The following is a 14,517-nucleotide window of genomic DNA, read 5'->3' as shown; positions in this document are numbered from 1 at the left end:
GTTGTGTGTTGCTGTGTATTGTTGTGTGTTGTTGTGTATTGTCGTGCGTTGTGTATTGTCGTGTGTTGTTTGTTGTTGCGTGTTGTTTGGTATTGTTGTGTGTTGTTGTGTATTGTGGTGTGTTGTTGTGTGTTGTTGTATGTTGTGTGTTGTTGTGTATTGTCATGTGTTGTTGTGTATTGTGGTGTGTTGTGTGTTGTTGTGTATTGTGGTGTGTTGTTGTGTGTTGTTGTATGTTGTTGTGTGTTGTCGTGTGTTGTGTATTGTCATGTATTGTGTGTTGTTGTGTATTGTGCGTTGTGTATTTTCGGGTGTTGTGTGTTGCTGTGTGTTGTCATGTGTTGTGTTTTATCGTTTGTTTTTGTGTATTGTCGTGTATTGTTGTGTGTTGTTGTGTATTGTTGTGTGCTGTTGTGTGTATTGTGTTGTTGTGTATTGTTGTGTAGTGTTGTCTTGTGTTGTCGTGTATTGTGGTGTGTTGTCGTGTGTTGTCATGTGTTGTCATGTATTGTGGTGTGTTGACGTGTCGTTGTGTATTGTCGTGTGTTGTCATGTATTGTTGTGTATTGTTGTGTGTTGTTGTGTATCATTGTTGTAATGGTCATTTTTTTACATAGTATATATTTCTACTCAGTATATTGTATTCATGCAGAAGTAATTTTGCTCTGAACTTTGTTGAACTTCACCGTGTCTCTGTTGTGCAGAAGAAGGATTCTCCATCTCTGTTCACATAGATAACTAACTGTGTTGTATGAGAATGTTCCAGCGCCAAGGCCTTTGGGCTGCTGGTTTTGGTTGCTGTTTGTTTTTGAATGTTGTTCCTATCAGTCTGAGACCGAGATGTCTGTAACATCGGCCATCGGCCCCCACCTTTGCTCATTCTGTATAAAGAAAGCTTGTTCACTTTTTTCGAGGTTCTTCCTCACTGAGACTGTACGCATTCTGTTGTGATGATTGAACCTTCTCTGCGCAGAGAATAAATACTTCAAAGACAACCTGGTTTTTGGTATTATGTATTTCAGCATTAGAAGACTCACGCAAAGCGGGTATAGCAATATTTTCCACCACATTGTGTACTGTTGTGTATTGTCGTGTGTTGTTGTGTGTTCTTGTGTGAGACTGCTGCAGGGCCACACAGTGCAGACCTGCTCGGGTTAGAGGTTTTTATATTTTTACACCTTTGATTCATTCCTGCAATTCAGTAAATAAAACAGACAAAGTTCATCATATATCATGTGTGGAATATGTGTCTTTAACTCTACAGATATTAACCCACAGAGCACAGTTATATATGAGCAAAGCAGGTATTTTTATCCACAGGAATACTAGCGGACACCAGGGCTGGGCAATATGGAGAAAATCTAATATCACAATATTTTTGACCGAAAACATCGTGATATTTGCGATGACATTGTTTTGCAGGAGAAGACAACACTTATACCTTATTACCATATCCAAAATCTAGGACAGTATCAATATAAGATCGATGCATTGCCCAGCCCTGTAGACATAACAAAGAATGAAGGTTTAACTTTTCAATCAAGTAAAATAAAATATAACGTCAAATGAAGTCCACACAGTCAGAAGGTCTGATCAGACAGAATATTTTGAGCAAAAGCAAAAATAAATACAGAAATCCCAAAACACTCTGAAAAGTGTCATAACAAGAACTTTAACTTTTGATACTTGAGTACATTTTGCTGAGGTAGAACTGTGTAACCAAGTATCACAGCTTATGTCATATCCGCGTTTTACCTACTTACACCTTTTAGTTTCTACCTAATGCAGCAAAGCATACTGTACTGTGGGTGTGATGAAGACATCTCCAAATAAATAAAGGCAAAAATCAATCATCAACAACAAAAAGAAAACATTGCTTTCAATATTTACCTAAGCCCTTTATTTTGTCAGGAAGGAAACAGTATTTATTCCAGCATGGCAAACTAAAAGTGATACGAAAAGCAGCAGCAATAATAATAATAATAATAATAATAACACAACAATAGCAGCAATAAAAAGACTGTGATTCACATACACTGATAAATATGAATGCACTGACAAACAAGTACATATGTTCTCATTAATATGCAGTAAAAAAAAAAAAGTAGCTTCAGTATCCAGTGATCAAACTGTTGGAACTTAAAAGAGAAAAAGAAAGAAAATGCATCATGTAATGCTCTTCTGGGAGCAAATTAAATGATGTTCTTCCCAAGTATCCCTGTATAAAGGTAATATAGTGTATCTGCATTAGGCACTAAGTAAATGTCCACCTCCATCATCTGCTGCCACCAGCTGGTCGTCACGTGCAACTACAACATAAATAGGCACAATCATAAGACACGGTAAACAAAGAGGCACAGCAGGAACCTGAGCAAGAGGCTGCAGGTTATATTCTAAAGGCTACATTCTGTGAAGCTCTCTGTATCACACCGTAGATATAGGAGCAGTGTGATGCATTTAACATCACGTTTGAAGGCTTCGTGTCGTTTAAGGTAAGAGCGATTGCAGCAATATAGATGTTATTTTTAAGTACTCTTTGGTGTAAACTGCAAACTCTGCACTTTGGATGATCCATTTTCATGCAGCCAATACACATGGCCTCTCGTGGCTTTCTTTCCTTTACAGCAGAACATTTGTTGCTCGTCTTAACTGTGAGACGCTCGTGTGTTGAAGCTGCAGTCAGCAGCTGCTGTGGCCTTTGGAGAAGTCCCGCCACATGCGCAGCAGCTGGGACGGCTTAAACCCGTTAGCGAGGACCAGCTGGGCGAAAGCGCACCTGTCGTACTCGAGCTGTCGAACTTCGAACAGGTTCCTGAAGGTCGGCAGGCCGAGGGAGTACACCGGCCGGACGGCCAGCACCCGCAGGCACAGCCCCACGTAGACGTCCTCCAGGGGGATCAACCTCGCGAACCTGGACGCCCAGGAGATCCTGGGGGCCAGGTCGGCGGAGAAGACGTACCCGGCTCCGGACACGTACGGGGGGAAGCTGTCCTCCGGATACAGCTCCTCCGATAGGTACCATTTGCTGCTGCTGTCCCTCCTCGGTCTGCCGTCGCTGATCACCGACCCCGTGATGAAGCTCCGCGCGGGGGAGAGCCTCAGTCTCCTGAGGAGGTAGAAGACGTTCACGAAGACGTCCGCGTCCACCTTCATGGCGTAGGAGGCGTTCGGGCAGTGGGTCGCCAGCCAGCTCATCATCATCATGGTCTTGATTGTCAGGTTCTGGTAACTGTCCTGGAAGTTCACCTGAATGATGTCCGCGTGTGTCCTGCTCTCCTCTTCTAGCTCGAGCTGGGCGCTCGAGCCCCGCCCCCCCTCTGGGAGCCCCACGTAGAACAGAGTGAGGGTGTCCCGACCCGGGGCACCCCAAGTCTTCCTGACGGCCTCCCTTGCTGCGGCCTCCAAAGGGGCAACTGGGACCATAAAGACCAGGAAGGGGGCTCTGGTTCTGTCCCCGCACACATCAGGCCGGTTGAGAACATACTCGTACGTTTCAGGGGATATGAGCCGATATTCCTCCGCAGGAAGGGGACTTGGCTTTGGCGGATGTTTACTCAGCGTCGCTCGACTCAGTAAGATGTGAGCAGACAGGACGAGCCCGGCTGTAACCGTGAGTAACTTCACTAACCTCCAGCGATAAGTTCTCCTCATTGCCTCTGAGTTACCGGCTCACTCTGTGGTCGTGGAACACCAAAGTCCGAAACAAGAAGACGCGGAAATCCCAGAAGTGACGCCGCGTTTATGTGTCGGTATAGAGCAGCGCAGGCAGCGGGAACGCCCCGTAGGGAAGAAGGACACTGCGGGGGGCGTGACTGAACCTAGCCCAGCGAAGATATAGGCCTACATGGCGTGCGTGCTACTGTAAGAGCCTCATCTGATTGGTGGATTTCATAAATATTTATGGCAGATGGTGGGATATTATTTCTCGAAGAGAAATATTACTGGAAAATAAAATAAAATAAATAATTATGATGATGATGACAAATAATAATGCTAAGAGACCAATATAAAAGATATATAAAGCCTTTAAGTATATATCTACATATATCTTTTATATATTATATTGATATATAAAGCCTTTAAATAAGTATATATATTTTTTTATGTGAATATTAATTTATTTGTTGTCCGAATGTGATGATTCAAGGAGAATCCTGCAGTCTCTGTTTTCGTAAATTTAGAATTCCTCAGTAAGAACTCAGTAGCTACTGACGGGGCTTACTTACAAGGCACAAATGGGGTAACTAATGGGGGAAATTCTGGAATTCTGGGGGGAAAAAAGCCAGAAAGTGGACCTTGAGTCAAGACATGAAAAACTAAAATACTGGAGCATCTTCCTTTTAAACAAACTGTTTTATTGTAATACAGCTTACAGAGAAACACCTGTTGTTCACCCGGTTATAAACAAACAAAACAATAAAAACAAACTTAATTTACACAGGCATTCCTTAGAAGGTCAGTGGTTTAGTATGCCGCTGTAGAAGGGGCTGGGGGGGGGGGGGGTGGTATGGGGGCTGAAGGGTAGAAACAGCAACTAGTTATCTAGTTTTGGCCTGTTCAAACACTATTCATCACCATAAGCATAGAGGCTTGCTGTGTAGAACCCTACTAGAAATTCAATTGGAATTGGCCGTTTCTTTTTCATGTTTTGAGCATCAACATCTTTAGTGTCAACCTCACAGAAACGGTCTCTTGTTCCACATGTATGTATTGTATTCACATTTTCCAACAACAACAAAAAAGTATCATCACCTTGTTTCATTTTATACTGAATAACAGGTCCTGCCTCGGATTCACAAGAGAAACGAAACAAATGGAAACACATCAGCTGTTCTTTTCTCTGTTCTTTACAATACTGTGGCTGTAGCATGATGCCTTCAGGGGCTTACATGATGAATGGAAACATTGCCATCCGCGTGGACATAGAATGGGGCGGGTAAAATACTTTTCCATACATTTTTTTTTTCTTCTTTCTTTTCATTTCCATCTCCATCGTATCAGATGTTTGCGGGAGATGAGGGAACCTGGGGAGGATAAAGTGACACTGAGACGAGTTAAGCACAAAGACAATCAAATGGCAAGTTAGACGGAGGTATCGGACATCTGAGCAGTACCATCTGAGGAACATCCCTTTTCAAATGTTTAAATCTGACGCATACGTGTACAGTGCTGTACAAAGAATAGAATTTCTATGATAATCCAGTTGAATTATCACTGTATTATCGGCCCTGAACCTAAACAAGACCACATTGTACTATAAACAGTCTGTCCTTTCTGTAAAACCCCAAATGTGAAATAGGGAACTGTATTAATCTGTACACAACATAATGCCCAAGCTGCACAGTCGCCTCCCCGCAAATGCCACAACACAAGAGAATGGATCGGAATCAGGGGAGATGGAGTTGTTCTTGCTCTCTTTGGTGCGTGAGTAGGATCTGCGTGGGCTTAATTTAAGTCCGGTTTGTAACATGCACATCGATTTCCGCACCGGTAGCATTTCCACAACCATATCACAGGGGGAGGGGGTTATGGAGTCGAGGCTGATCTGTGAGCGAATGGGGGGGAGGGACGGTGTGTTGTTTTTTTTGCGTGGAGGCAGCAGGGCTCTTGGCAGTGGCTTTGGTCGCTGCAGGGTGTGTTGGGTGTGGGAGTCGAGGTGGTTTATGGGGAGTCCGGATGGAGTAGTAGCAGTGTTGTTGGTGTTGGTGGATCGTCTATGACCGTTTCCTCCTTCCCTCCAGGTTTCTGAAGTTGGACGGCCTGATCTTCATCTCAGCAAACTCGATCGAGTGCTCGTGGCCTTTCCAGTGGAACCAGTTCACACCCTAGAGGGAGGAGATGGGCAAAGGATGTTGGTCAAAATAGAAATTCAAGTGTGGGTCAAGTCATGTTCGCGTCATGACGTGACTCAAACTACAGCCAAAGCAACCCTATCGCCACACAAGAACAGCGATATAGGACAAATCTTGAAAACCTCAGATTACGTCCAATTTTACTACAATGTTTTTTTTACTCTGATATTTCCTGGCAATTTAAATAACTCAAAACGTGCACTCACTAGAGTGCCGATCTGCACCAGGTTTTTCTCCTTCTCCTCCCCCCCAAACAAAAAAGAGTTGCATCTCACTCAGTTGTCCCACCCGGCTCGCTTACAATCAAGATGGTGGCAAATACAACAATAACAATGTATCTCCTATTGTGCCTCACTAATGTTGATCACAACATATGAGGCATGGAATTAATCTACAGATGCTCTAGTTGAACATGAGACCAAACATTTCCATAGATAGCCGAGACAAAGGCCAAAATGTTGCCTGTAACAGACTAGTAAAGGGTGGTTTTATCTTGCCGTGAATGAGCACACAACATTATTAGGCTGATAGATCCAGTAGTATGCGAGACTAACAGTATAAGACAGACAGACGCACACAAACATATGACCGAACGCATGATCTCTCAAGCCTGCTGGAGACAATGAAATTAAACCAGTGGAACTCCCTCAGCGATCAGTAGAACCGCACGAAAGAGCCTCAGAATCTTGTCAAGGACTAATGAAACTCAAACATCAAAAGTTCTCCAAACCCTCTAAAGGACTCTAGGAGCCTATTCAAAGACTAGTAAAACCCTCTTAAGGACCCTTCAAATTCAGCTGAACCCTCTTCAGGAATCCTGGAACACTCATCTCAAAAACTAATGGAACTCCATCAACTGTCACCCTCAGTGACCCCAGGAAGCCCCTCAGGGAGACTAATTCTTGAATCAATTTCCAATTAAGGATATACAGTAACTGCACTGTAGACATACTGTACCTTGCTGTGACTGTTATCTCCATATCGTCCCATAAGGTTGACACGATGGCAGTTCTTATACCAGAAGGCTCCCTTATAAGACAGGGCACAGTTGGTGACAGCGATGTCGTTATCATGGTCGTAAGTAGAGAACGGACGCCCGTGGTGGTAGGTCATAGAGTCACCTACAAAGGCACACAACAGGGAGAGAGGGTTGACTTAACTGTTTCTGTTACATTTATGTAGTAGATGGACACTGTAATGACACTACAGATCCACACTGTGCACTACCTGGCCACTACATGCACAAAAGGTTACAGTATTCTTCGCTAGTATGTTGGAATATATATTTTATTTCAGATGTTATTATTTTCAAGTTAGATTTATTTGTTTCATAATGAAATGAGAAAGGGTTCCAAAAAAACTTTTAATGAATTGTAATAATAAAAATAAATGAAATACTGAATTCAATTCCTGAAAGAAAACCTTTTAGAAAGGGGTAACAAGACAAGTGTACACCAAGCAGCAATCCCCGTTTCTTAAAAATGAAGCCAATACAAAAGCGCCTTAAACCTGAATTCTTTCTAATGGCCAGCAGGGGGCGACTCCTCCAATTACATAAAGAAGTCTGGTTGTATATAAATCTATGAGAAAATGATTCTACTTCTCTCTTGATTTATTACCTCAGTAAACATTGTAAACATGAGTTTATGGTCTCAATCTCTAGTTTCAAGTCTTCTTCAGTACAGCATGATGTTCATTTAGTAAATTATGGTCCATTTAGAGTCAAACAGACCATAAAGCAGAGTATGCTTTAGGGCGGGGCTACCTCGTGATTGACTGAACGCTACCACAGAGTTGTCCGGACAGGGAGTTGTTTTCGTATTAAAACTTTTAACCCTTTCACAGTGTGTTTTTCCTTCATGATAATTAATTGTAACCTTTTGGTCGCCTAAAATTGTCTTTTGCAACATTCGGTTTTATTTCTACCCTAGGAAGTAGTTACACTCTTTCGTGTCACTTCTGGTTCTAAAAAACTAGATGGCCACGGCCAAAATGCTGAACTGCAGGCTTCAAACGTCCACAGTCTATGGTGTTCCCCCTTAAATGTATTACATTTACATAATAATAAATTCAAAGTACATTTGATACAAATAATGTAAAAATGGACCAAATTAGACAAAACGGACAAACCCCAACTCTTCACTGAACAATAAATATTTAGAGAGAAATTATATTAAAATGATCTCTTAAGTAAGATAACAGTATACTACATATAGAAAATAGTCCCTGACAAATGCACTTATACAATTTTGAGAACACAATGAGCCTTTTTAGGTAACTACTGAACTTTTTTTAAGACCACAAACATTCACAACACTATATATTTTTTCAGTGTGTCAGAGTGCCACAGACATAACAGGGAAGTCAGAAAGTATTGAGACGGACATGTTTGGCTGCAGGCCACAGTAGTCAACTTTACCTGCTGTTCCACTGTATCCTCCCACGTGGACTTTGTAGCGGGACCGAGGTTCAGAGACAGAGAACTTGTCGTACTGAGCGTGGGCTGTTTCTCCCTTGTCTCTCAGGTCCACTCGCAGCTCGTACTGACCTCCAGCTGTGATCTTATGCAGGTTGGAAAGACCTGAATGAGAGAGATTGTATATAAGATGGTCCGGTAGTTCAGTGATGGCTCTGATAAGATATTATTATCAGATAATACATTATAACTCAAAAAATATATCATAAACAAAAACAGAGATTTATCCATCTCGGATCGTGGTTTACTTTAGCAGATCATTACTCATCAGGTATGGAATGAATCTGCACATGCTCCGGTTCAAAATGAGACCAAACTTTTCTTTGGTTATCAGCTTTTGTGCCAACACTAAGGCCAAAATGTGGCCTGCAACGGGCTAGCTAAGGCTCGTTTTTAGCTTAGCCGTTGGTACTGAAGCAGTTGTTGATCGCTTGCGACCCCTCCCGGCGGGTTAAGAGTTGTGAGGAGTCAGCAGCCGATGAAGTATTAAAAAAAAGTGAGAATCACTGCAAATGAGCAGAAAAAATGTTAGGTTTATAGGTCCAGCTGTATGTGAAATTAGCCGTGGACAGACAGACAATCACACACACATGCGTGCGACCGAACACATGATCTCCCCACAGGCTAACACCTGGCAGAGATAATTATTATAATGAAATTAATCAATGCAGGACTTTTACAGAGTCTGCTCAAAATCAATCCACAGAATGCAATGAATATATAATCACAATAAGGATGCCACTGAAACACTGGATGTTATCCATTTTGGAGAAATCACCTCAATTACTAGCAAGACATATTGATCATATCACCATATCCTTGTGTTGTGGAATACTGTGTTGTGCCCTGATTTCTTTGTGTTTTTTACCCAGCCAGAATTCATCATTCATGTCACCAAAGCCGGCTGTGTAATTCTTCCAGTTGCGGAAAAACTCCAGTCTACCACTCTGTCGTCTGAGGAAAACCTGACAGATAAAGACAATAGGTCACTTTTATATGAGGGTTTTAAAAACAAAATGAGAATTAGTTGAGAATTTGAGCCATTGTTAATAATGTGTCCCTGATAACCGGTGACTTACAATCCATCCGCCTCCATCAGTGCTCATGTCGCAGTAGACCTGGATCGGCTGGCTCTCATCTCCACCCAGATAGATGGTATACAGGTCTGATGTGGTGTCGCCGTTCAGCAAGGCCTGAGAACAGTCCCTGGGGAATCGGTACAGCACGCCAGCTACGAACACAAAACACAGGATACGTTTGAAAACTCAACAATGTGGCCTGGACACAATCTGTAACCAGGCATAGTCAATAGGACCTCATACTGCTGATATATGTCTGGTCTTTGAAACCAAAGTCAGATAAATGCCACTTCTCTGCTGCGGGAAGATATCCTGGCCGACATTACTCTTATTACATTGTTCTTTAAGAGGCTGCAGCAGGGTCCACTTTAAAGCTAGAGTGAATGAAACCGGAAGATATTGGTATCGTGGGAAAATAGACGACCCTAGAATCCATTGGTAGCACGTCATGCTAGCTTGTCGGGAAGAAGGTTAAATAACGCTCTAAAACAAAAATCCCTAAACAGTCTTGGAATTACAAAAAGCTTAAACTCTTGGGTGCGCAATGAGCCCAGTAGTATTCATGTGTGAGGATGTCAGTCGCCATAGTAGCCCTTGCACACAGTGAGATCAATTTTTAAACTAAGCCTCATGAAACTTTACAACCACAAACTATAGACCTAGAGCATTCAGAGGATGTTTGGCTCTCCTAGGTATATTGACAATAACAAGGTTTCTTGATAGTTTCCTGAAGCTCGCCATCCAACTGCTGAAAAAATACCAAAAATTCTTGCAGAAATCTTAAAATGTCAAAGGTTTTTGATGCCAAATTATAGCGTGACTTTTTTTTAAGGTGTTCCTCAAGGTCTTGAGGAACAATTCTTTTAAATCATTTTCATAAAAATTGATAAATATAGCAGCAAACCTGTGTTATTAATGGTATCAACCCATGACAAAGAGATGTAATGTAATGTACAAACAGCCCGCACAGGGACACAGCTAAAATCTGTCCCGTGTGTTTGAGTCCACTCACTGGTGGTGAAGACAGTAGTGATGACTCTGCTTCTCTTTGGACCAGCAATAGCCTGCAGCTTTACTGAATACTCTGTTGAGGCGCTGAGCTGAGCCATGGTGTAGGAGACAGCAGTGGGACTCAGGACCACCTCCTGAAAGAGAAGCACGTTCAGATATTTTATTCCCAAACGCATTTTATAGATTGAATGTACTTCTGAATCTGTGGCGTTCTGGTGTCTCTACTTACACGGATGGTGCCGTCTGCAGCCTCGAAACTGAGGATGTACCCCGTGATGTCAGCGCGAGGTGGCTTCCAGGTCAGCATGCCGTTCTCTGTCTGGATGTTACTGGCTGCCAGGTCATGAGGGGCGTCCACATCTAATAACACAGAAATCCATTTAAATAATTTCATATGTTTTAAGATATTAATTTTCCTTTCAGTTGCACTTTCTCTGTGCTGTTTTATATTTTAATTAATGGAGTCCAGTAGCTTTGGCGAGAGCATTGATAACATCTTCAATTCCTCGTCGGAAATGGACTGTAGAGCTGTTTCACGGCAAGGTGAAGCAGCCTTTTTAAATGATGACAACGTAGGGGAATTTATTATGTGGTAAAGAGCTCCAAAGAAAGAGGGCAACAAATTTCAGCCCAGGTTCTGCAGTTGGTCCTAGAGATATCTGCAGGCCTCCATCGGAGGTGGGTAATGTTACAGAGGTTGAAGAAGGCTGTATTGGTGATGTGGTAGACATGGGTTAGGAACTAAAGGGTGGGGTCAAATACAGTGGTTGGTAGGCCGTCAGGGGCAGCAAGGCCTTCTCTGCTGGCCTAGACAGAATCACTAATTTATAGCTATTTTATAATTCAATCATTTTTCATAAATACACTACATGTATTCTAAATATTTTTCCCATTAGCTTATTTTCTCATTGCACAGCTACTGTCTTCCTCTGTTGCTCTGCTTCCATCACAGCTTGTTTTGAGTAGAGCTTTTATCCAATCAGATTTCACATCTATGTTGTCTCTAAGTAAACAAATCTGCCTGGAGGCCTTCAGACTTACAAGTGAATCCCTTTGCAGTTTAAGTAAATGAGGACGATATTGTTGATTGTCATAGTCTTCAACCAATCAGATTTTTAGTTTGACATGTTGGGCGTATTCTTTGACATGTCATGATTGGTCAGTGGGCTAGCGTGACATGTTGGGCGGTGACAATCCCAGTATCTACTGCCTCTGTGGAGCGGACATTTTCAGCCCTCAAACGCATAAAAACGTATTCAGGAAATACAACTGGGGAGACTCGACAGTATTCACTGTCGTCCATGAATAGAGAAGGACTTCTTACTGGAACTAAAACGCACAAATGTACTGAACAACTGTGTTATTAAACTCTTTATTAACAAAGAAAGGAGGATGGACTTTGTCTTTAAATAGTGAACAGCAGCTTTGGTTAAGTGAACTGCAGTAGCTTTAACTGCCATACATATTATGTATGTCATTATTTAATATGCTTGTTTATATATTATTATTTGTACAACTTGTTTTTATGAATATGGATTTTTGTTTGGTTTTATATGTGATAGGAACTACTATTGTTACGTCCTATGTTGTGCTGGGGACACATTTAGCCGGTGCACAGCAACAAGAACACACGCGAAGTAGCAGCGGTCTATATATAATGCGCAAAGTGTTAAAGTTAAGTTTAAGTTTTTAAGTGATCATCTTTTAAGACTCATGTGTTTTCAAGTGGACTCATTTTCCCTCTCGGTGTTGACAGACGAATAAATCCGTCAGTAACAAGAACTAAGGTGTCGTGTATTTCCTGCAGGGAGTGATAGCGTTACTACTGTGTTAATTTGTCTATCGTGTAGTTTTCATGATATGTGTAATATTGTTCCCTCTGATATGAATAATATTTGAATGGCCCATGCTCTTGAGTGTGTGGTGGAATGCGTGTTTTAGCTGAATTGATTTTGACTATACTGCTGTGGACGGGAACGTCAGCAAAACGTATTTCAGCCACCTAAAACGAAGGCTGACTTTAAAAAATCAATATCAGTTTTAGTTTAAGCTTTCGATTGATTAGTTTGTTAGTTTTTTTGTGTGACTTTGTCTAGTTTGTATTCACCAAGGTGTCTGGTGGCTTTTGCGAGAGCATAGCTAACGGCCTCAGTTCACCGGTGGAAGTCTAATATTCTAAATATAGCGATTTGCTGACATCTCGTCCACAGCAGTACATTGCTTTGCTGCTGTGCCGGTGCACGTGTCTGCTCTAGTCTACTGTAGGTAATAGACTGACTATGGATAAGTTCCTCATACAACCGCCCTTCAAAAGACCCAAACTATCCCTTTTAATGTCCATTAGACAAGTGGCAAGGGTGGGGTGAGAGGCAGCAGTGATGGTCCTGGAGGAGTGGTAGAATTGAGTATCGTCAGCATAACAGTGAAACTGATATCCATGTTGTAGCATGTAGACTGAGGATAAAGAGAAGTGGGCCTAGCACTAAACCCTCTGGGACACCATGGGGGACAGGTACTATGGTCAATTTGCAGTTGTTGACTGAGATTAATTGATGTCAGTCCGAGAGGTAGGACTGGAACAAGGAGAGGGCAGCAAACAGCAATACCAAGGGTGGATTTGATGCTTGTGATGAGTATGGAATGGTTAATGGTTTCAAAAGCACGCTGAGGTCAAGAAGGATGAGGATGTTGATAAAACCAGAGTCCGAGTATAACAGTAGATCTTTTGTGACGATGATCAGAGCAGTCTAAGTGCTATGTTTGCACGGAAACCAGACCGAAAAATTAGGTAATTGGAGTCAGTGGGATTTGATCTGATTGGCAACAACTCTCCAGTTCTTTTGACAGGAAGTTGAAAACGTGCCAGTAGTTATTGGGTGAATCAGGGTCAAGTCATGATCAAGGTTTTGGTGAAGAGTTGGCAAAGTGTGAAGAGACCAACGTATCTTACAACGGTTGGTATGATATCCTATGAAAAGTTACTCCTCATTTTTTTGTGCGTTTTCCTACGAAAGTCAGCATCACGTGTCAAATAAACTTCCGTCTTTACAGGAAACCACTTAGGTTTAGGCACCAAAACTACTTAATTAGGTTTAGGAATAGATTGTAAAATACTTAGTTAGGTTAAGGCAAGAAAACTACTTAGCTAGGTTTAGGAATAGATCATGAAATACTTAGTTAGGGTTAGGTTTGGGAAAAGATTGGCGTTTGGGTTTAAAAAAAACACGGAAGGTCCGTCAATGAAGTATGCAACTTACATGACAAAAACATCAACGTCGATTTCTATCAACAGCATGAATGAATTCCTCCTCTTGGTTATCTCACACTCGACATGCACTTTTGTTTCAGTTTAAAATATAGTTTACAATGAAAAGTCCACTTGACTGCTTGGCTGTTACTTTGACTGTACTTGGCAAATGGCCATTTGCTATTTAGTTTTATTCAGTAAAGCTCCAATCAGCTTTAAGGAGGCAGGAATGCTTACCAGTGGTAAACTCAGTCGTAGTGGCCGCACTCTTGGCCATGTCCCTCACCGCGTACACCTTCACAGTGTAGTGTGTGGCCGGCGTCAGAGAGCTCATGTCAAACTCCACCACGTTTCCCGACACACGCTCCATCACTGGAGCCACTGGAAGGACACAAACAGGCAGGCCTTAAAGTAGCACATCAAGAACAGACATGCAAGGTAGGAGGCTGAATGTAAAAAAGGAATCAGATGTTTCTGACCGATGTCTCTGACTGATATCACTCTTTTATTTTAAACTGAATGTTGGGTCATGTTGTCTCACACTGACACGATCAAAATGCCTCCCTGAGGATCATCAGTTCAGCACCTCAATCATGACTCACCAATGGAACCGTAAAAGCAATTTCTTTTGCAATAAATAGTTTTTTTCTGGACAGCATGTGTGATTATTCATATATCTATATGTATCGTATGTGTTGTACATGCATGTGTGCACTAGATACCTGAGTCTGCACTATAGGTGATGACGTAGCCGTCTACGATTGCGATGGCGGGTTGCCAGAGCAGCAGAGCTTCGGTGTCTGTGATGTTGATTGCAGTCAGACCACGGGGCTTATCCAGAGCTGTAAACAC

General features: G+C 42.1%; 2 protein-coding genes across 4 annotated transcripts in view; both read right to left on the bottom strand.

Annotated features, from left to right (window-relative positions):
• Window positions 1-999: 999 nt before the first annotated feature.
• b3galt8 (beta-1,3-galactosyltransferase 8) lies at window positions 1,000-3,863 on the bottom strand. The gene has a single exon (XM_068704211.1). It carries the CDS (start codon window positions 3,649-3,651, stop codon window positions 2,680-2,682), a length of 972 nt encoding a protein of 323 aa, XP_068560312.1. The 5' UTR covers window positions 3,652-3,863; the 3' UTR covers window positions 1,000-2,679.
• A 477-nt stretch (window positions 3,864-4,340) lies between these two features.
• The window catches only part of tncb (tenascin Cb), a 49,673-nt gene continuing 39,496 nt past the window's right edge, over window positions 4,341-14,517 (bottom strand). For all 3 annotated transcript variants that reach the window (XM_068703263.1, XM_068703264.1, XM_068703266.1), the window contains 9 exons: window positions 14,388-14,507; window positions 13,903-14,046; window positions 10,648-10,778; window positions 10,420-10,552; window positions 9,408-9,559; window positions 9,197-9,293; window positions 8,272-8,433; window positions 6,810-6,973; window positions 4,341-5,825 (listed from right to left, as the gene is read on the bottom strand). In XM_068703263.1, coding sequence (XP_068559364.1) covers window positions 5,715-5,825; window positions 6,810-6,973; window positions 8,272-8,433; window positions 9,197-9,293; window positions 9,408-9,559; window positions 10,420-10,552; window positions 10,648-10,778; window positions 13,903-14,046; window positions 14,388-14,507 — 1,214 coding nt within the window. In that variant the 3' untranslated portion in view covers window positions 4,341-5,714. The remainder of the gene's footprint in view (window positions 5,826-6,809; window positions 6,974-8,271; window positions 8,434-9,196; window positions 9,294-9,407; window positions 9,560-10,419; window positions 10,553-10,647; window positions 10,779-13,902; window positions 14,047-14,387; window positions 14,508-14,517) is intronic.

This window comes from Cebidichthys violaceus, unplaced genomic scaffold, assembly GCF_023349555.1.
Source record: "Cebidichthys violaceus isolate CVI_PGR_0920_01 unplaced genomic scaffold, fCebVio1.0.p SCAF_9, whole genome shotgun sequence".
NCBI lineage: Eukaryota > Metazoa > Chordata > Actinopteri > Perciformes > Stichaeidae > Cebidichthys > Cebidichthys violaceus.
Note: the sequence above shows the minus strand (reverse complement) of the source record. Positions and strands in the feature narration are given on the sequence as shown.